Raw genomic sequence first — 23,394 nt, 5'->3', positions numbered from 1 at the left:
CCAGTAACATGATATCCACTCACATTTATTTTTTACTCTTTATATATCTGAAAATGCTTTCTGTATCTTCTTTTACATTATTAGCTAACTTACTTCATCTTTTCTCTCTTTACGCCTTTTAGTTGCTTTTTAAAGGCTTCTCAATTCTCTATTTTCCCACTAATTTTTCTCTATTATATGCCCTCTTTTTTTCTCTTATGCTGTCTTTGACATCCCTTGTTAGTCACAGTTGCCTCATCCTCCCTTTAGAATATTTCTTCATCTTTGGATATCTTTCCTGTGCCTTCTGATTTGCTCCCAGAGACTCCAGCTATTGCTGTTCTGCCATCATCCCTGCTAGTGTCTCCTTCCATTCATCTTTGACCTGCTCCTCTCTCATGCCTCTGTAATTCCCTTTCCCCCACGGTAATACTGATACATCTGATGTTAGCATCTCCTTCTTAAACTGCAATTCTATCATATCATGATCACTGCCTCATAAGGGTTCCTTTACCTTAAGCTTCCTAACAAATATGGGTAATTTCATAACACCCAATCCAGAATTGACATTCATCCCTGACATATTTAGTTGTTTGCCTGTTCTCCATCTCCCTCTGGTGCTCCCCCCTCCTTCTTTCTCCTGAGGCCTCCCGTCCCATGACCCTTTCCCTTCTCCAGCTCTGTATCACTTTCACCGATCACCTTTCCAGCTCTTAGCTTCATCCCATCCCCTCCGGTCTTCTCCTATCATTTTGCACTTCCCCCTCCCCCCACTACTTTCAAATCTCTTACTATCTTTCCTTTCGGTTGGTCCTGACGAAAGGTCTCGGCCCGAAACATCGACAGCGCTTCTCCCTATAGATGCAGCCTAGCCTGCTGTGTTCTACCAGCATTTTGTGTGTGTTGTTGTTTGAATTTCCAGCATCTGCAGATTTCCTCGTGTTTGCTCTTGACATTCCCTTCGTGGGCTCGACCACAAGCTGCTCTAAAAAGCCAACTTGTAGACATTCTACAAATTCCCTCTCTTGGGATCCAGCCCAACCTGATTTGTGTGGCCCTTGTGTTTACTCTACTATACAATAAAGTAATGGCTGGACTATTAACTCAGTGCTACTTCCCTGCAGTAACGCTATACCATTCCTGGTAGGTAACAATTTCTAAAGATTCATCATTCTCCAAGAAAGGCTTCCTCAGGAATGGCTAACCTTGAACCCATAATCTCAATATCTACCCTGTAAACCCCTGGAAGGAATTTTTAATGTTGCAATGAAATCAGGTCTCATTTGTCAGAGCTCAAGAGGCATCAAATCAACAGTGCTGATGTCACAACTGTTCACAATTACTGCACAATCTCAAACCATTACATTTCTGCATGTACACATATCTTCCACCATGATGGAACAATTCTCCACATTCACCGTCCATTACCTGGTTATACTTATTCTCCCAGTTCACAACTAGCCTTTGACTACACCCATTTCCTCCAAAGTCTTTCTTGCACCCCATCCTGCTACCGATACTTGTTTTATTCTCTCCACTTCTTTCATGTTTGATTTCTAGCTTTTCTCACTTCTGATGATACCATTCATCAGCCTGAACAGTTGATGAAATGTTTCTCTCGGCACAGGAGTTGTCTGACCTGCGGAGTATTTTCCATTTTCTCTGGTTTTATTTAATTATTGCTGGAATATTGGGGTGGTACTCTAGCCTTGGAGTTAGCGCAACCCTATCACAGCACCAGCGACTATCATTCAATTCTGTCGCTGTCTGTAAGGAGTTTGTATGTGCTCCCTGTGACTGTGTTGGTTTCTTCTGGGTGCTCTGGCTTCCTCCCACATTCTTAAGGTGTACGGGTTTGTAGTTTAATTGGTCACATGAGTGCAATTGGGCGGTGGGGTGGAGATACATCTTTACCAAAGGATGAGTAAGGCACCCCTCTTCTCTGCTAGGCTGCAGGTCACCCTTGGACAGGATGTAGAACCTGTGTATCCACCCTGCCCCCCTCCCACCCAATCAGGGTCATGTAAAGCCATGGAAGCAGATGGTGGATGGTTGTATGAGCACCTGATGCACAACACAAGTTTTGGTTATGTGATCACTGACATATGTAACCAGGCAGACAATCTCTGAAGTGTATTGATAACGGCTGGTTTCACCTATCTTTTCAAGACTCTGCCCAGAAGAAGGCAATGGCAAACGACATCTGTAGAAAAGTTTGTCAAGAACAATCATGATTATGGAAAGGCCATGATCGCCGACATCATATTACACGGCACATGACGATGATGGTGGTGGTAGTGGTGATGCTGGCCTTGTAGGTCTGGAAGATCTTGTTACATGCTGCATTACTAAATAAAAATAACAACAATGTGATTGCTTCATATTAAACGTATGAACTAATATAAAACTGCTAGACTCAGGGGTATAACAATTTCAGCTCTAGCTCCAGAAATGGATTTGCCATAGCACTTAGAGAGATGGCGAAGCCCAGGAGATCTCAATGACAGCTGTTCCCCCTCCGCTCCATTGCATTTTTATTACAGTTGCAGTGGGAGTCTGCTGGGCAATTTACATTATTCAAGATGAACCTCTCTTGGAAGACTGAAGATATATAAAAGGAATCCCTATATTAATATTCCCATTCCTTTGACTCATTTGATATTTTAAAGACAAGTATGTTAACAGAAGCAGGCATATGTTTCATTCTACCATTCAATAAGATCATGGTCAATTCATTACCTCTGTGCCATATTCTAGCATTGGGCCTATATGTCTTGATTCCCCTAATTCCTGAAATCTCTGGTTTGAGACAGGCTTTGTATGGGGGTTTAGCAGGCTGAGAGTGAATCCTACAGCAATGTGGTCTGGATTGCTTCCCTTTCACAAAAGTGGAGTTGAGGTTAGCATGTTTTTTTTAATATTTCAGGCATTGTTGGCATGCCCAGCTTTTGTTGCCCTTCTCCCACTGTCTCTGAACCTATTGCAGAGGACATACTCAGAGTCAATATCAGGGATGGAGTCACATCGAGACCAGATCAGTCAAGGAGACACAGAGACTGCAGATGATGGGATCTGGAGCAGAAAACAAAGTACCACAGGTCAGAGGAGGGAAATGGACTGTCAATGTTCTGGATTGAGATCCTTCATCTGGATTGAATGATAGAAAGAAGATGGACACTAGAAAGAGGTGTGGGGAAGGGATAGAACAGAAGTTGACAAGGGATTGATAGATCCAGGGTAGAGGAGAGATGGCGAAGGGTGACAAACAAATGGAGGAGGAAGAGTGACAAGGCAACAGGTGATAGCTGGAGCAACCAGACTGCTATAGATGATGGAATCTGATAGGAAAGGAAGGTGGAACAAGGAACCAAATCAGAGGTAGGGTGAGCAGATGTGAACAATGGGAGGAGTATGGATAGGCAGATGGATTGGATAGCCCAAGGCAAAGAAACAGGATGAAGGTGGTTGGGGTGAGGAACTACAGGTGATCAGGGGGTGAAAGGAGAAGTGTACAGGGGGAGCAGGTTGAACTGGAGAATTTAGGTAAAGACACCAAATTTCTCTCCTTTCAGGGCATTTTTAATAACATGATGTTCATCACTTCTCAGACTATTTTTTTATACTCTCAATATGAATTTAATTTTGACAGCTACTATGATGGGGTTTGAACAAAATTTTCTGTATTTAGGCTTCTGGACAACTAGTCCAGCAATCTAATCACTGCACCATCATCACACCTAGTGGTGGACAATAGTGGCATTTGGATCCACAGAGGTGGATATACTTGGAAGCACAAATGCCCAGGAATAAAGCAGTCTATAAAGAGTGGTGGATAGAGCCCAGTCCATCATTGGCAAAGCCCTCCCCACCATTAAGCGCACTTACATGGAGCGCTGCCACAACAAAATGGCATCCATCATCAAGGACCCCATCGTTCAGGCCACACTCTCTTCACACTACTACCATTGAGCAGGAGATATCGGAGCCAGGGTCCGGGACATCTCAGATCGGGTGCAGGCTATTCTTGAGAACGAGGGCATGAACCCAGATGTAGTGGTCCATGTAGGGACCAACGATGTAGGTAAGGTGAGTGAGGGGGTCCTGCTTAGAGAGTTCAGGGAGTTAGGAGTGAAGCTGAAAGGCAGGACCTCCAGGGTGACAATCTCGGGATTGCTACCTGTGCCACGTGTGAGTGAGGTGAAGAATAGAATGATTATGCACATTAATACGAGGCTGAGAGCATGGTGCGGGAAGGAAGGGTTCAGGTTTTTGGATAATTGGTCTTTGTTCCAGGGATGTCGAGATCTGTTTCGAAGGGACGGTCTACATCTGAACTGGAGGGGTACTAACATTCTTGCAGGAATGTTTGCCAGTGCTGCTGGGGGGGGGGGGGGTTAAACTGGATGTGCAGGGGGCAGGGATCCAGAATACGAGAGAAGATGATATGATGAAGGATAAGGAACAGGTGGGGAATACACGTTTCCCAAATATTAATTGTGTAAAGGAGAAAGGTGAGACAGAACATGTGTTGGAAAAGTTACATGTACAGAGGGTTGGTCAGAAGGAGCATGGGGTTAAATGTGTAGAAGGTTTGGGTGATCTTGAGAAGGTCATCAAAATTCAAGGTGCAATTAGCCCGATGGAAGTTCAAGGAGCTGGGTTAGGTACAATAGACAGTGTTTTAAGCAAAGAGAGGAGGAATGGGCTAAGAATTCTATACTTGAATGCGCGTAGTGTCAGAAATAAGACAGATGAGCTTGAAGCTCAGATGAAAATGGGGAACTACGATATTGTTGGGATAACGGAGACATGGCTGCAAGGGGATCAGGCCTGGGAATTGAGTGTACCAGGGTATACGTGCTATCGTAGAGACAGAAATATGGGAAGAGGGGGTGGGGTGGCCCTGTTGGTGAGGAATGAGATTCAGTACTTAGCAAGGGGTGACTTAGGAACAGGGGAAGTAGAGTCTGTGTGGATTGAGCTGAGGAACAGTAAGGGTAAAAAGACCCTAATGGGTTTTGTGTACAGGCCCCCAAACAGTAGCGTGGATATTGGGTACAAGTTGATTAGGGAGTTAACATTGGCATGTGCTAAAGTAATGCAGTCGTTATGGGAGATTTCAGCATGCAGGTGAACTGGGAGAATCAGGTAGGTGCTGGACCCCAGGATAGGGAGTTTGTGGAGTGTCTAAGGGATGTATTTTTGGACCAGCTTGTGCTTGAGCCAACCAGGAACCAGGCTATTTTGGACTTGGTGATGTGTAATGAACAGGAATTGATAAGTGATCTTGAAGTAAAGGAGCCATTAGGAAGTAGTGATCATAACATGATAAGTTTTTATCTACAATTTGAGAGGGATAAGGGCAGATTAGAGGTGTCAGTGTTGCAATTAAATAAAGGAGACTACGGAGCCATGAGGGAAGAGCTGGCCAAAGTTAAATGGGTGGATGCCCTGGCAGGAAAGACAGTGGATCAGCAGTGGCAGATATTCTTGGGGATAATACAAAAGATGCAAAAGCAGTTCATTCCAATGAGAACGAAGGATTCAAAGAGGGGGAAGGGGCCACAGTGGTTGACAAAGGAAGTCAGAGATTGTATAGCATTAAAGAAAAAGAAGTATGACAGGGCTAAGATGAGTGGGAATACAGATGATTGGGAAAGTTTTAAGGAACAGCAGATCTTAACTAAAAAAGCAATATGGAGAGAAAAGATCAGGTATGAGCTCAGTCTAGCCAGGAATATAAAAGGGGATAGCAAAAGCTTTTTTTAGCTAAGTGAAGAGAAAGAAGATAGTTAAGAACAATGTTGGCCCCTTGAAGAATGAATTGGGAGAAATTGTTATGGGAAACAGGGAAATGGCAACAGAATTTAATGCGTACTTTAGATCTGTCTTCACCAGGGAGGGCACAAGCAATCTCCCAGATGTATGGATGGGCCAGGGTCATAAGATATCAAAGGAATTGAAACAGATTGACATTAGGAAAGAAACTGTGATGAGTAGACTGATAGGACTGAAGGCTAATAAATCCCCGGGTCCAGATGGTCTGCATCCGAGGGTTCTAAAAGAGGTGGCTCAGGATGCATTGGTAATCATTTTCCAATGTTCCTTAGATTCAGGATCAGTTCCTGAAGATTGGACAGAGTGGCTAATGTTATCCCACTTTTCAAGAAGGGAGGGAAGGAGAAAACAGAGAACTATCGCCCTGTTAGCCTAACGTCAGTCGTGGGGAAGATGCTTATTAAGGACGAAATGTGGCATATCTTGATGGCAGTAATAGGATTAGGCCGAGCCAGCATGGATTTACCAAGGGCAAATCATGCTTGACTAATCTGTTGGAGTTTTTTGAGGGTGTAACAAGGATGTTAGACGAAGGTAAGCCAGTGGATGTAGTGTACCTAGATTTTCAGAAGGCATTCGATAAGGTGCCACATAGGAGATTGGTGAGTAAAATCAGAGCTCATGGCATTGGGGGCAGGGTTTCAACATGGATAGAAAACTGGTTGGCAGATAGAAAACAAAGGGTAGCAGTGAATGGGTGTTTCTTGGACTGGCTGGAGGTGACCAGTGGGGTACCACAGGGCTCTGTATTGGGACCACAGCTCTTTACGATTTATGTCAATGATTTAGATGAGGGCATTGAAAACTATATCAGCAAGTTTGCTGATGATACTAAACTGGGTGGCAGTGTGACATGCGAAGAGGACGTTAGGAGAATACGGGGAGACTTGGATAGGCTGGGTGAGTGGGCAGATACTTGGCAGATGTCATTCAATGTGAATAAATGTGAAGTTATCCACTTTGGAAGCAGGAACAAGAGGGCAGAGTATTGTCTGAACAGTGTAGAGTTAGGTAAGGGAGAAATGCAAAGAGACCTAGGAGTCCTAGTTCATCAGTCAATGAAGGTGAATGAGCAAGTGCAACAGGCAGTGAAGAGGGCAAATGGAATGTTGGCCTTTGTTACAAGGGGAATTGAATACAAGAGCAAGGATGTTCTTTTGCATTTGTACAGGGCCCTGGTGAGACCACACCTGGAATATTGTGTACAGTTTTGGTCTCCAGGTTTAAGGAAGGACATTCTGGCAATTGAGGAAGTGCAGCGTAGATTCACTAGGTTGATTCCTGGGATGGCAGGCCTGTCTTACGCAGAGAGATTGGAGAGATTGGGCTTGTACACGTTGGAATTGAGGAGATTGAGAGGGGATCTGATTGAAACGTTTAAGATAATTAAAGGATTTGATAGGATTGAGGCGGGAAATATGATGTTGGGAGAGTCCAGTACCAGAGGGCATGGATTGAGAATAAGAGGTCAGTTATTTAAAACAGAGTTGAGGAAGAACTTCTTCTCCCAGAGAGTTGTGGAGGTGTGGAATGCACTGCCTTGGAAGACGGTGGAGGCCAATTCTCTGGATGCTTTCAAGAAGGAGCTAGATAGATATCTGATTGATAGGGGAATCAAGGGATATGGGGACAAGGCAGGGACTGGGTATTGATAGTGAATGATCAGCCATGATCTCAGAATGGCGGTGCAGACTTGAGGGGCCGAATGGTCTACTTCAGCACCTATTGTCTATTGTCTACACCACCAGGTTCAGACACAATTATTATCCTACAGCAATCAGGCTCCTGAACTGGTGGGCATAACTTCACTCTCCAGAGCTCAGAGCTGATTCAACAATCTATAGACCCGTTTTTAACGCCTCTACAACTCATGTTTTCAGTTTTTTTATTATTTGCACAACTTGTCTTCTTTTGCATATTGGTTGTCTGTCAGTCTTTACTCATGTATAATTCTTCATAAATATTATTTTATTTCTTTACTTTCCTGCAAGGGCCTGTAAGAAAATGAACCTCAAAGCAGTATACGGCAATATGTATGTACGCACTTTGACTTTTCTAATAGCTGTTATGCTTCCCAGTGACATATGAAAGCGAGAATACAGATTTAAATTTGAGCTAGTAGCTAATGTGAGACAGCATATATAGAGTTAATTTTGAATAATAGGCTTTAGACTGATTGAATATTTTGAAGAACAGGAAAATGGAAGTTAGCTAGGAGCATGGTGGAATAACTATCTCTACTCTTAAGGCAGGTTTAATTTCCTGCCTCCATCATTCATCAATTTTATTTCCTTTACGAAACTTTCATTAAGCACATGCAGAACAGAGCAGTCTTCCAAAAAAGTTCATGGGAAAAGGTTCTGAAGTGAAACACCCTGCGCATCCCCTCTCCAGTTGGGGCAACGGTACCCCAATGCCCTATTGAACAATCTCAAAATGGATTCACTCCTTCACACCCACAGTAGGACCTCACACTGTGATGTTAATGTTACAAATTAATTAAGTTGCCACTTTCTCCTTTCAGTGGCCACACATCCCGACCATCAGTAACTTACCTGGAACATATCATTTGCACACTTCCGACACAGGTTATGCTGACATGGAAGAATAACAACCGGTTTGGAGAATAATTCTAAACAGATTGGGCAGATCAGCTGCTTTTCCAGGTTGTCCATGGTTTGACGATCATTGGACAAAAGGTTATAATCCATGGAAGCTGTCATGTCAGAAAACTTTAGCGGTTTTATCTAACTTCTGCAATTACTTTCAGAAATTAAACTGTGTCCAGCTTCTCTTCCTTACTTGCCCTGAGGCTGTGGCCTGATTGACTAGAGCACTTCTTGATGTTTCTGCATTATCTTTGATTGGGTTGGTGGGACTGAGGTTGTTTTTAGCATCACAACGTCAGCGGTTGCTATGCTTGCTTACTTTGCTGTGTCCTTATATGAAACTGACACTGACTGATGTTGACTTCCAGAGCTGCTGTCTGCCCTCTCTCTGTCCCTCCAATCTTACACCTGTCAGCGCTCAGATCCAAAACAGCTGTTTCTCTGAACACTGACATACAAAAAAATGTTCTTGTACCAGAATTAATCAAAACAATCTGAAGGAGAACTGCAAATTACAACTTCCCAAATTCACAGCTCCAACACAGTGTTGTTCTAAGGTGTAAATTTTGCTTTATTAAAATATTTTGATGTCAGGATCATGACCACTGACAATCTTGACAGTTCTGCACAGACTCACTTGATCCTGGAATGAAGCCAGAGTTTTAAATAGCACAGAGATACTGTACACAGTGTGTCCTTATTGTACTGAATAAGCAGACTTCACCATTGCAATCTGTTTAACTGTAAGGAGGTGAAAGTTTTCAGACTAATAAAATCTTTATGCATATAGTTTGACATAGAAAGTGGCTATGCCAATGTATAATGATTTCAACACAGAAATATTCTGATTAATGAAATGCAAATTCAAATCATAAATAAGTTTTATTATTATGTTCATAATGTTACTAACTTGAAGATTCCAGTATTACACATCTTCAATTGATTTTATTTCATATTCTTCAAGTTGACTTTCTCTCTTATAGGATTCCTTTTGTAGTCTTGTCTTACTGAATTTTGGTTTTCAGGGTCAAGGAGCCTGAACAACATAGAACCCTGACCTTCCAACACAGAACATAGAGCAGTACAGTACAGAAACAGGACCACTAAGTCCTTGCAAATACAACATTAATTTAACTAATCCCACCCTATACAATGCCTGTAGCCTATAGCAATCAGAAACGGTGAGTTGTTTTTTTCAAATTGTCAGCAATCGTTCATCCCTGTGCTTAGAGGGGAGAACTGGGCCGAGCCTGAGTGCCAACAAGCTCAACTTGGCTGATTAGCTGGGATCCCACAGTAAGTTAGTCATCTCCTGACACCCAGGATCTTTCTGCTCACGCTCACATGGGTCCCAGCTGTGCCTACCTTTTTGTTGGGCTACGTGGAACAGTCTATGTTCCAAGCCGACACTGGTGACTGCCCCCCGCTTTTCCTACATTACATTGACGACTGCATTGGTGCTGCTTCCTGCACCCTTGCAGAACGCATCAACTTCATTAACTTGGCCTCCAACTTCCACCATGACCTCAAACTTACCTGGTCCATTTCCGACACCTCCTTCCCCTTACTCAGCCTCTATCTGGAGACAGTTTATCTACTTACGTCTATTACAAATCCACAGACTCTACAGCCACCTGGACTATACCACTTCCCACCCTGTTACTTGTAAAATTCTCATCCCTTTCTCTCAATTCCTCCATTTCTGCCACTTCTGTTCTCAGGATGAGGGTTTTCATTTCAGAATGAAGGAGATGTCCACATCCTTCAAAGAAAGGGGCTTCCCTTCCTCCACCTCAATGGTATCTCTTCCATATCACACACATCTGCTCTACCCCATCCTCCCGCTACCCTAGCATGGATAGGGTTCTTCTTGTACTCACCTACCACCCCACCAGCCTCCACATCCAGCTTCCACCCAGCACCCAGGGCATGCCCTTTTCTCATTGTTACCATCAGGTAGGAGATACAGAAGCCTGAAGGCACACACTCAGCAATTCAGGAACAGCTTCTTCCCCCTCTGCCATCCGATTCCTAAAGGGACATTGAACCTGTGAATACTACCTCACTTTTTAAATGTGTATTATTTCTGTTTATACACAATTTTTAAACTATTCAATATACATATTCTGTAATTGATTGAATGAGTTATTAGTATTATTTTTTCTTCTATATTATAGAACATAGTACAGCACATTACAGGCTCTTCAGCCCACAATGCTGTGCCGACCCTCAAACCCTGCCTCCCATATAACCCCCCACCTTAAATTCCTCCATATACCTGTCTAGTAGTCTCTTAAACTTCACTAGTGTATCTGCCTCCACCACTGACTCAGGCAGTGCATTCCATGCACCAACCACTCTGAGTGAAAAACCTTCCTCTAATATCCCCCTTGAACTTCCCTCCCCTTACCTTAAAGCCATGTCCCCTTGTACTGAGCAGTGGTGTCCTGGGGAAGAGGCGCTGGCTGTCCACTCTGTCTATTCCTCTTAATATCTTGTACACCTCTATTATGTCTCCCCTCATCCTCCTTCTCTCCAAAGAGTATAGCCCTAGCTCCCTTAATCTCTGATCATAATCCATACTCTCTAAACCAGGCAGCATCCTGGTAAATCTCCTCTGTACCCTTTCCAATGCTTCCACATCCTTCCTATAGTGAGGTGACCAGAACTGGACACAGTACTCCAAGTGTGGCCTAACTAGAGTTTTATAGAGCTGCATCATTACATTGCGACTGTTAAACTCTATCCCTCGACTTATGAAAGCTAACACCCCATAAGCTTTCTGTGAGGCAACTTTCAGGGATCTGTGGACATGTACCCCCAGATCCCTCTGCTCCTCCACACTGCCAAGTATCCTGCTATTTACTTTGTACTCTGCCTTGGAGTTTGTCCTTCCAAAGTGTACCAACTCACACTTCTCTGGGTTGAACTCCATCTGCCACTGCTCAGCCACTTCTGCATCCTATCAATGTCTCTCTGCAATCTTCAACAATCCTCTTACACTATCTACAACACAACCAACCTTTGTGTTGTCTGCAAACTTGCCAACCCACCCTTCTACCCCCACATCCAGGTCATTAATAAAAATCACAAAAAGTACAGGTCCCAGAACAGATCCTTGTAGGACACCACTAGTCACAACCCTCCAATCTGAATGTACTCCCTCCACCAAGACCCTCTGCCTTCTGCAGGCAAGCCAATTCTGAATCCACCTGGCCAAACTTCCCTGGATCCCATGCCTTCTGACTTTCTGAATAAGCCTACCATGTGGAACCTTGTCAAATGCCTTACTAAAATCCATGTAGATCACATCCACTGCACTACCCTCACCTATATGCCTGGTCACCTCCTCAAAGAACTCTATCAGGCTTGTTAGGTGCGATCTGCCCTTCACAAAGCCATGCTGACTGTCCCTGATCACACCATGATTCTTTAAATGCCCATAGATTCCATCTCTAAGAATCTTTTCCAACAGCTTTCCCACCACAGACATAAGGCTCACTGGTCTATAATTACCTGGACTATCCCTACTACCTTTTTTGAACAAAGGGACAACATTCGCCTCCCTCCAATCCTCTGGTACCATTCCCTTGGACAACGAGGACATAAAGATCCTAGCCAGAGGGTCAGCAATCTCTTCCCTTGCCTCGTGGAGCAGCCTGAGGAATATTCCATCAGGCCCGGGGGACTTATCCATCCTAATGTATTTTAACAACTCCAACACTTCCTCTCCCTTAATATCAACATGCTCCAGAACATCACCCTCACTCATATTGTCCTCACTGTCAACAAGTTCCCTCTCAGTGGTGAATACCGAAGAGAAGTATTCAATGAGGACCTCGCTTACTTCCACAGCCTCCAGGCACATCTTCCCACTTTTATCTCTAATCGGTCCTACCTTCACTCCTGTCATCCTTTTGTTCTTCACATAATTGAATAATGCCTTGGGGTTTCCTTTACCCTACTCGTCAAGGCCTTCTTATGCCCCCTTCTTGCTCTTCTCAGCCCCTTCTTAAACTCCTTTCTTGCTACCTTATATTCCTCAATAGACCAATCTGATCCTTTCTTCCTAAACCTCATGTATGCTGCCTTCTTCCACCTGACTAGATTTTCCACTTCACTTGTCACCCATGGTTCCATCACCCTACCATTCTTTATCTTCCTCACCTGGACAAATTTATCCCTAACATCCTGCAAGAGATCCTTAAACATCGACCACATGTCCATCGTACATTTCCCTGCAAAAACATCATCCCAGTTCACACCCGCAAGTTCTAGCCTCAGCCTCATAAATTGCCCTTCCCCAATTAAAAATTTTCCTGTCCTCTCTGATTCTATCATTTTCCATGATAATGCTGAAGGTCAGGGAGCGGTGATCACTGTCCCCCAGATGCTCACCCACTGACAGATCTGTGACCTGACCAGGTTCGTTACCTAATACTAGATCTAGTATGGCATTCCCCCTAGTCGGCCTGTCAACATACTGTGACAGGAATCCATCCTGGACACACTTAACAAACTCTGCCCCATCTAAACCATTGGAACTAATCAGGTGCCAAACAATATTAGGAAAGTTAAAGTCACCCATGATAACAACCCTGTTATTTTTGCACCTTTCCAAAATCTGCTCCTCGGTATCTCTGCTGCTACCAGGGGGCCTACAGAATACCCCCAGTAGAGTAATTGCTCCCTTCCTGTACCTGACTTCCACCCATACTGACTCAAAAGAGGATCCTGCTACATTACCCACCCTTTCTGCAGCTGTAATAGTATCCCTGACCAGTAATGCCACCCCTCCTCCCCTTTTTTCCCCCTCTCTATCCCTTTTAAAGCACTGAAATCCAGGAATATTGAGAATCCATTCCTGATCTGGTGCCAGCCAAGTCTCCGTAATGGCCACTACATCATAATTCCATGTATGTATCCAAGCTCTCAGTTCATCACCTTTCTTCCTGATGCTTCTTGCATTGAAGTACACACACTTTAGCCCTTCTACCTTACTACCTTTATACCCTTTATTTTGCTACTCTTTCCTCAAAACCTCTCTGTATGTTAGATCTGGCTTTACTCCATGCACTTCTTTCACTGCTCTATCACTCCGGGTCCCATCCCCCTTGCAAATTAGTTTAAACCCTCCTGAACCATGCTAGCAAACCTACCTGCAAGGATGTTGCTCCCCCTTGAGTTCAGGTGCAAACCATCCAATCTGTACAGGTTGCACCTTCCCCAGAAGAGATCCCAATGGTCCAAAAATCTAAAACCCTGCCCCCTGCACCAACTCCTCAGCCACACATTCAACTGCCATCTCCTCCAATTCTTACCATCACTATCACGTAGTACTGGCAGCAATCCTGAGAACGCCACCCTTGAGGTCCTGTTCTTCAGCCTTCTGCCTAGTTCCCAAAACTCACACTTCAGGACCTCATCCCTCTTCTTGCCTATGTCATTGGTCCCAACATGTATCACGACTTCTGGTTGCTTTTCCTCTTGTACCAGGATGTCATGGACCCAGTCAGATTCATCCCGGACCCTAGCACCCGGGAGGCAACAAACCATACGGGTTTCCTTCTCACGTTCACAAAATCTCCTGTCTGCTCCCCTGACTATAGAGTCTCCGTCCCATCCTTCTGCACCACAGGTTCAGACTCAGTGCCAGAGGCCCTGCCACCGTGGCTCACACCTGGTCAGTCATCCTCACCAACAGCATCCAGGACGGTAAACTTATTATTGAGGGAAATGGCTACAGGGGTGCTCTGCACTTTCTATCTACTCTCCTTCACTTTCCCCCCTCAGACTGTCACCCAACTACCTGCTTCTGGCAGCCTAGGTGTGACTACCTCCCTGTAGCTCTCATCAATGACTGCCTCATTTTCCCTTATGAGTCGAAGGTCATGCAGCTGCTGCTCCAGATTCCTCACACAGTCTTCCAGATCACCCAGCCGCAAGCACTTCTGCTAGATGTGACTCTGCAGGAGGGGGGAGTTCCCCCAAGACTGCCACATCTCACAGGAGAGGCACATCACCATCTCAGGAGACATTGTAAAGACTAACTGGGAACAAGCTCGTCCTCCACCTCTCGAGTCAAAGCCTCAAATCGCCACACCTTCACTGGCTATTTTCCACAGGTTGCTCCGCTTGAGGTAACCCTCTATTTATTTGTTTGAGCTTTTCAAACTGCTGGGTCACCTGACCTCAATTGCCAAATCAGCTGCTTTCTGCTGAGTCTGAGCTATTCAAATCTTGATTGACTTGATTGCACAATCCAACTGCCAAAACTGCCAGAATCTCTCGAGTCAAAGCCTCAAATCTCCACTCCTTCACTGGCCCACTCATTCACTGACGATAGTCATTGAGCCAGCTCACCCTGCTCTTCTTGGGCACCATTATGATCACTGACCTTTTGAAGCAGGTGGGGACCTCCCAGTGCAGCAGTGAGAGATTGAAGATGTCCTTGAACACTCCCGCCAGTCGGTTGGCACAGTGCCCTCCGAGATACACCATCAGGGCCTGACGGTTTGTGAGGGTTCACGCTCAGGAAAGATGTTCTGAATTTGGCCTCGAAGACAGAGATTTCAAGGATTTGCACAGGTGTAGTTTTATCCTCCTTTCAAAGCACGCTTAAAAGTTGCTGAGATAATCTGGGAGTTCATCACAGCCATTCATGATGTTAGGTTTTGCTTTATAGAAAATAATGGCCTACAAACCCTGCTAGAGCTGACATGCATCCAATTCCACCTCTAATTTCAATCAGAACTGTTTTTTCACTCTTAAAATAGCCTTCTGTGGGTTGTACCTGTATAGTTCTGGATCACTGGTCTTGATTGCCACAGATCCAGCTCTCAGCAGACTATGAATCTCCTTGTTCACCTACAGCCTTTGATTTCGATATGTCCAGTATGCTCTCAAAGGCACACACTCACCCACAGAGATCTTGATGAAGTCGATGAAAATTGTTGCATATTCATTCAGATTCAAAGATGAGTCCCTGAATATTGTCCAGTCCACCGACTCAAAGCAGTCCTGTAAGTGCTCCTCCTTCTTCTTTGATCACACCTTCTTGACCTTCATCACTGCTGCTGCAGTCTTTAGTCTCTGCCTGTTCGCTGGGAGTAGAAGTACAACCAGGTGATCAGACTTTTCTCAAGTATGGGCAAAGGATGGCACAGTAAGCATTTCTGATGGTGGTGCAACAATGGTCAAGTGTGTTGACTCCTCTAGTTCCACAGATGATATTTTGGTGGTAGTTGTTCAGAGACTTCTTCAAGCTGGCCTGGTTGAAATCCCTGCAACGATAGGGAAGGCATCTGGGAGCACAGTTTTGTGACCGCTTAATACAATGCTAATCCTCTCCAGTGCCGACCTGACATTGACCTGAGGTAGAATGTTATCAGGATGATGGCAGAAGGCTCCCTTAGCATATAAAATGGATGACACTTGACTGCTAGATGTTCCAGGTCGGGTGAGCAGGATTGAGACAGAACCACCACATATGTGCACCACAATGAGTTAATCATAAAGCAATTTCCACTTACTAAGGAGAAGGTACTTGGGAATCTGAAATGTCTGAAGGTAGATAGGTCACCTGGTCCAGACGGACTACACCCCAGGGTTCTGAAAGAGGTAGCTGAAGAGGTTATGGAGGCATTAGTAATAATCTTTTATGAATCACTATATTCTGGAATAGTTCCAGAGGACTGGAAGTATTACTCCACTCTTCAAGAAGGGAGGGAGGAAGAAGAAAATAAATTGTAGGCCAGTTAGCCTGACCTCAGTGATGGGGGAAATGTTGGAGTTGATTGTTAAAGATGTGGTTTCAGGTGAAGGCACATTATAATATAGGCCAAAATCAGTATAAGGGAAAACCTTGCCTGACAAATCTGTTGGAACTCTTTGAAGAAATAACAAGCAGGATAGACAAAGGAGAATCAGTGGATGTTGTGTACTTGGATTTTAGAAGGCCTTTAACAAGGTGATGGACATGAGGCTACATGATAAAAGCCGGTGGTATTGTAGGAAAGATACTAGCATAGATAGAGCATTGGCTGACTGGCAGGAGGCCAAAAGTGGTAATAAAGGGAGCCCTTTCTGATTGGCTGCCTGTGATTAGTGGTGTTCCACAGGGGTTGATATTGGGGCCACTTTTTATGTTGTATACCAATGATTTGGGTGATACAATTGATGGCTTTGCAGACGATACGAAGATAGCTGGAGGGGCAGGTAGTATTGAGGAAGCAAGGTGGCTGAAGAAGGACTTGGATGGATTAGGAGAATGGCCAAAGAAGTGGCAGAGGTCGGGAAGTGTACAGTCATGTGCGTTCGTAGCAGGAATAAAAGCATAAACTATTCTCTAAACAGAGATAAAATACAAAGATCTGGGGTACATGGGGACCTGGGATCCCTAATGAAGGATTCCTTAAAGGTTATCTTGCAGGTGGAGTCAATGGTGAGGAAGGCAAATGTAATGTTAACATTCATTTTGAGAGGACTAGAATATAAAAGATGTAATGCTGAGGGTTTATAAGGTACTGGTGAGGCCTCACTTGGAGTATTGTGAGTAATTTAAGAAAAGAAGAGCTGACATTGGAGAGGAGGCTCATGAGAATGATTCCGTGAATGAAAGGCTTATCAGATGAGGAGCAATTGATGGTTCTGGGCTTTACTCAGTGGAATTTAGAAGAATGAGTTGGGAATTTCATTGAAACCTACTGAATTTTGAAAGACTTAGATAGAGTAAATTTAGAGAGGATGTTTCCTATGGCGGGGGAGTCTAGGACCAGAGGGAACAGCTTCAGAATAGAGGGATGTCCCTTTAGAATGGAGATGAGGAGGAATTTCTTTAGCTAGAGGCTGGGGAATCTGTGGAGTTCATTGCCATAGGTGGCTGTGGAGGCCAGGTCATTGGGTGTATTTAAGGTGGACGTTAGTAGGTTCTTGATTACTCAGCATGTGAAAGGTTGCTGGGAGGCAGGAGAACGGGTGGGGTTGAGAGGGAAATGGAGTGCAGCATTCGAAATGTCAAAGGTTAACCACGTTTCCATAAAGCAAAGTACGCCACAGTCCCTGATGTCCCTCTAGTACTACAATCTTGTTCCGAGGCTTTCAATTTCATTTCCCAGAGTTTGTGCATTCACTAGGAGGATAGTGGGGAGCGAGGATCTAAAGCTCCTGCATTTCATTCGTATCTGTAAACTGGCTTGGTTTCCGTGCTTCAATTTTCTATAGAAGTTCGTTAAAGTTTTAGATATCATGCTGTAGCTCCGCAAACTCCTAAGGAAGTAGAGGTGCTGCTGTGCTGGACCCAGAAGAGGTCCTCTGAAGTAATAACACTGAGGAATTTAAAGTTGCTGACCCTTTCCACCTGTGATCCTCCAATGAGGACTGACTCATGGACCTCTGCTTTCTTTCTAGTGAAGTCAATAATCGGTTCCATAGTCTTGCTGACACTCAGTAAGTGGTCGTTGTTAAGGTACCACTCAGCCAGATTTTCAATCTCCCTCCAATATGCTGATTCATTATCACCTTTGACTTGGTCTAGGACATTAATGTCATCAGCAAACTTGAATGTGGCATTGGAACTGTGCTAGCCACACAGTCATAAATGTAAAGCGAGTAGAGCAGGGGGCTAAGCACACAACCATGTGGTGCATCTGTGCTGATGGAGATCATGGAAGAGATGTTGTTGCCAATCCAAACTAACTGGGATCTGCAAGTGAGGATCCATTGGCAGAAGGAGGTATTGAGGCTGAGGTCTTGCAGCTTATTGATTAGAGTAGAGGGGATGATAGCATAGAATGCTGAGCTGTAGTCGATAAAGAGAATGCTGATATATGCATCTTTGCTATCCAGGGTTGGGTTGCGTGAAGGCCAAGGAGTTGGCTGTTATACATTTCTGTAAGTGCGCTGTGGAGAGCATTCTAATTTGCATTGCCATCTGTTATGGAGGGGAGATGACACAGGACTGGAAAAGCTGCATAAGGTTTTCAACTCAGCCTTCCCAGCATTGAGGGCACCTTCAAATGGTGATGCCTCAAAAAGCTGGCACCATTATTAAGACCCCCATCAGCCAGGATGTGCCCTTTTCTCATTGCTACCATCAAGGAGGAGGTACAGGAGTTTGAATACACATAGTCAGTGTTTCAGGAAAAGCTTCTTCTCCTCTGCCATCAGATTTCTTAACGGGTAATAAACCCATGAACACCACCTCACTATTTTTGCTCTCCTTTTGTACAGCTTAATTAATTTCATTAAAAAAAATATATCTATATATAAAATGAAATTAACTGGGATCTGCAAGTGAGGATCCAATGGCAGAAGGAGGTATTGAGGCTGAGGACTCAATAATATATATTATATATATATATATATAATATATATATACACACACTGCATATGTATATTTCTTGTTGTAATTGTAATACATAGTTTTTTAATGGTTTTGCACGGCAATGCAATGCTGTTTAAAAGAACAAATTTCACAACATCTGCCATGACATGAAACTGATTCTGATAGGTGCTGAATTGGGCCAAAATGTACTGGTCCCAATGTGTTCCAATTAACCAGAATCTACTGTAACCTTTCATTGACTCTGGATTTAAATCCCGTAATTCCCTGCAAAACTGCACTGCGGGAGTACATTAGCCAAAAACTCCACAGCTCACCCTTAACCTCAATTGGGAATAAAAATAAATGCTGGTCACGTGTAAAAGTGGATATTTCCGACCCCCCTTTCTCGATCTCTTTGTATCTGTCTCTGGAGGCAGCTTATCTACTGATGTCAATTATAAACCCACTGATTCTCACAGCTACCTGGACGATACCTCTTCCCACCCTGTTACTTGTAGAAATGCCATCCCCTTCTCTCAATTCCTCCAGCTCTGCTGCATCTGCTCTCAGAAAGAAGCTTTTCATTCCGGAATGAAGGAGGTGTCCTTCTTCTTCAAAGAAAGAGGCCTCCCTTCCTCCACCATCAACGCTGCCCTCAACTGCATCTCTTACATTTTGTGCACACCTGCCCTCACCCCATCCTCCTACCACCTTGCCAAGGTTAGGGTTCCGCTTGTCCTCAACTACCACCCCATCAGCCTCCGCATCCAGCTCATGATTCTCTGCAGTCTCCAAGGGGATAACACAACCAAGTGCATCTTTCCCTCTCTCCAACTTATTGTTTTCTGCTGCAGTTGCTCCCCACATGACTCACTTGCCCATTTGTCCCTTGTGGTGAACTATGTGCCTGTCGGGACACGCCCCCCCTGCTGACTGCTCCTGTGGCTCCTCCCACAGGCCCCTGTATAAAGGAGATCTGAGGCCTGAAGCTCGGCCTCAGTCTCCAGGACGTTGTATGATAGACACTCACTCCTGGTTCCTTCTTCCAGTCAATAAAAGCCGATATCTCGCCTTACGTCTCGGTGTGAGTTATTGATGGTGCATCATCCCTCCTCACCGATCTCCCTCCTGGCACTTCTCCTTGCAAGCGGAACAAGTGCTACATCTGCCCCTACACCTCCTCCCTCACTACCATTCAGGGCCCCAAACAGTCCTTCCACGTGAGGCAACATTTCACCTGTGAGTCTGTTGGGGTCATCTCCTCTGTCCGGTGCTCCCAGAGTGGCCTCCTGTATATCAGAGAGACCTGATGAAGATTGGGAGATGGTTTCACCGAGCCCCTACACTCCGTCTGCCAGAAAAAGCAGGATTTCCCAGTGGCTACCCATTTTAATTCCACTTCCCATTCCCATTCTGACACGTCAGTCCATGGCCTCCTCTACTGTCACGATAAGGCCACACTCAGGTTGGAGGAGCAATACCTCATATTCCATCTAGGTAGCCTCCAACCTGATGGCATGAACATCAATTTCTCCAACTTCTGGAAATGCCCTTCCTCCTCCTTCAGCATCCCCCTTTCCCATTTCCCTCTCTCACCTTATCTTCTTACCTATCACTTCCCTCTGGTGCTCCTCCCCTTTTCCTTTCTTCCATGGCCTTCCGCCCTCTATCAGGTTCCCCCTTCTCCAGCCCGGTATCTCTTTCACCAACCAACTTCCCAGCTCTTTCCTTCGCCTCTCCCCCTCATTCACCTATCGTTTTGTGTTTCTTACTCCCCTTATCCTAATGGAGGGTCTCAGCCCAATATATAACTTGTAGTCTGTTTCACAGATGCTGGCTGGCCGGCTGGCCTGCTGAATCCCTCCAGCATTTTGTGTGTATTACCAAGCTAAAAAGGAGAGCTTAAGATATGGCGACCAAATATTTAATCAATAAAGAGCACTTGAATGAGAATTTTCAGGAAGAAGAGAAAACCGAAGAAAAATAAAATATGATCTCCACGCAGGAAGCCGGAAGAGTTGGGGCATTCCAGAAGAAATGGAAATCCGTCAAGGGTTGCCACAACTACCCAAGCCGATTCGACTCGGTACCGGACAATCCACGCTCATCTACATTGTCTCGCAAACACAAGAAAATCCGCAGATGCTGGAGGCAGGCACAAGATGCTCGGGGAACTCAGCAGGTTGAGGAAAATGTCGGTGTTTCGGATCGAGACTCCTTCTTCAGGACTTTCTTGTTTAAAGCATTCCTCACGTTGCCCTAAACTTAGAAATGGCGTTTTCAATATAAATTAAATTTCAGCCTGAGCAAAACCCACGGAACACAACGTGCACAACTCGGGAAACACTATGCACACCCTGTGTGAACCGACATAGCGTGTACAGACCGTGCGCGGCCCACGTCAGCGTAAATTCAGAAATATAAATGAATGTTGTGGTAAAAGTGTTTCACTTATGATCGTTATTTCCGTCTGCAATGCCTTGCAAAAAAAATGATGGAATGGAATAAAAGGTTTTCCTTCGAGCCGGAATCGAACCAGCGACCTAAGGATGACTAGGAGTGCAGCCACTACAGTCCTCCGCTCTACCAGCTGAGCTATCGAAGGAACACATTGGGTGATGCGCTCCGGCGCCACAATAACTTACCGCAACGTAGCGTGACCGACCCAGCCGGGCGTGCCCAGCGCAGTCTGCACATGCACACACTCACCGAAATAAGCACCGCCTGTGAAAGCCGGATCAAACTCTCTTTCAATGTGCAAGACGTTCATCTGTAGCGTTCCAACAGTCCATCGGTTCAATCACAAACCGTTTAATCATTGCCCACATTGATCAGTTTGCTACGTTCAAAAATCCTGAACGCTTGTTTAGACTCAGTCTGCGCCGCCGAGACTAATGTGTAGCATTTGGATAAGATCACAGATGTCCGTCAGACCATCTTTACCTATCAATCAGCCTGAAACCATCAGGCAAGGAATGGTCTTTACTTAAATGTAAACCAGTTAGTCCGTACGTACTTTAAACTAATGATTATGTGTTGTGCTGTGATCGCTGTAATCTATCTTGGGGCTCCTGTTCTTGAAACAGTTAAGAGATATCTGTTAAAAGCTGACTCCAGAGTGGCTAGCTTCAGAAGATTATTGACACTGGTGAACATATTCAGACACATCACAGATAAAGTGTTCCTTGCAACGCAAAATGCTGCAGGAACTCAGCAGGTCAGGCAGCGTCTATGGAAAAGGGTAAACAGGTGACGTTTTGGGCCGAGACCCTTCGGCGGGACTGGGCCCCCCTCCCCGCCAACTTCACCCTTACCTTGATTCATTTTGGTGGAAAGAATGATGAAAGACTAGAGATGTGTCCAACCCCAGAACAGAGTTGAATAAAACTTCTTTATGTTTAGAATTAGGGTAAAAGGGTTCGAGGGAATCAGGAAGTTTGTTTTACTCCCAAAGGATTTTGGGATCCGGAATAGAAGATGGGCAGGCGGGAAATCTCACAACATTCAACTACAGTAGCTTCCACAGTCTAGGCCAACTTGAATCACCAAGGAATAGAAAATCCGGATCATGAGCTGGTAAACGGGGTTAAAGCTGAATATTTGGTGGCTGCTTGGATATAGTGGACAAAGGATGTGTTTCTGTGGTGCATGATTCAATGACTCTGTGACGATAAAAAATTTAAATGCTACCTTTAAAGTGGATACAGGAGCAGAGTCAGGCAAGAGTTTAAGCATGCAAGCCTTGAAGGCTGACAATATTGAGAAAGCTGTGAAAAAGTAAAGGAAATTGTTATTAGAGTTAAGGGATAGAGTACAAAAATCTTTTTTGCTCAATCTGTGGAATGCACTGCTACAGACTGTGGTGGAGGCCCCAGTCCATGTGTATATTTAAGGCGTAAGTTGATCATTACCTGTTCAGTCGGGGCATCAAAAGATATGGCGAGAAGGCAGGTAATTGGGGTTGAGTGGGATCCAGAATCAGCCATGATGGAATGGCAGAGGAGATTCAATGGGCTGAATGGCCTCATTCTGCACCTATGTCTTATGGTCTTAAAACCATAATGGTTTTAAAACATTACTTATGCCGTGGTTTGAGTATTGTGATCAATTCTGGATATAACACTCTGGGAAGGATGTAGGGTCTTAGAAGGAAACATTCATTCACAAGGATTTAATCTGTGTGTCAAAAGAAACTGCGATTGTTGCTCTTAGAATAAAAAAAGTTGAAAGTATATTTTATGGAGCTGCTCAGCATCATGAACAGGAGAAAATGATACTGCCTTGGAAGGGTCTCAATGTAAAGTAAATGGTAAAAGAGCAACAGACAATTTGAAGAAAACATTTTTTTACATCACACGCTCTCAGATTTGGGCTGGATAATGGTGGTGAAAAGTGATGATTTAATAATATGTAAAGCAATTTTGATAATTACTTGAGGTGGAGGGTGGAGCAAATAGGACTACGTGAAAATAGCAGGGAAGGGAAATTAAATTGAAAGCCTTTTCAAGAGGGTGATGCAGGATTTAACAGGCCAAACGGCCTCTGGCATTCAGTTCCATGATTCCACGCTTGTGTGACTCAGGTAGGGTTTGTACTGAGGAAGTATCAGACCAGTTCCATGTTGGATTCTGGCTGTCAGTGTTG

General features: G+C 44.5%; 1 protein-coding gene and 1 non-coding gene across 3 annotated transcripts in view; both read right to left on the bottom strand.

Moving 5' to 3' along the window:
• The window catches only part of trim55a (tripartite motif containing 55a), a 75,561-nt gene extending 67,005 nt beyond the window's left edge, over positions 1-8,556 (bottom strand). For both annotated transcript variants that reach the window (XM_059952722.1, XM_059952801.1), the window contains exon 1: positions 8,373-8,556. In XM_059952722.1, coding sequence (XP_059808705.1) covers positions 8,373-8,540 — 168 coding nt within the window. In that variant the 5' untranslated portion in view covers positions 8,541-8,556. The remainder of the gene's footprint in view (positions 1-8,372) is intronic.
• Positions 8,557-21,265: 12,709 nt separating this feature from the next.
• Positions 21,266-21,355, bottom strand: trnay-gua (transfer RNA tyrosine (anticodon GUA)). Its single transcript is given in 2 exon segments — positions 21,266-21,301; positions 21,319-21,355. It is a non-coding gene; the product is annotated as a tRNA-Tyr (tRNA).
• Between the last annotated feature and the right edge of the window lie 2,039 nt (positions 21,356-23,394).

Source organism: Hypanus sabinus, chromosome 1 (genome assembly GCF_030144855.1).
Source record: "Hypanus sabinus isolate sHypSab1 chromosome 1, sHypSab1.hap1, whole genome shotgun sequence".
Taxonomy (NCBI): domain Eukaryota; kingdom Metazoa; phylum Chordata; class Chondrichthyes; order Myliobatiformes; family Dasyatidae; genus Hypanus; species Hypanus sabinus.
This window is presented reverse-complemented; position numbering and strand designations above follow the sequence as displayed.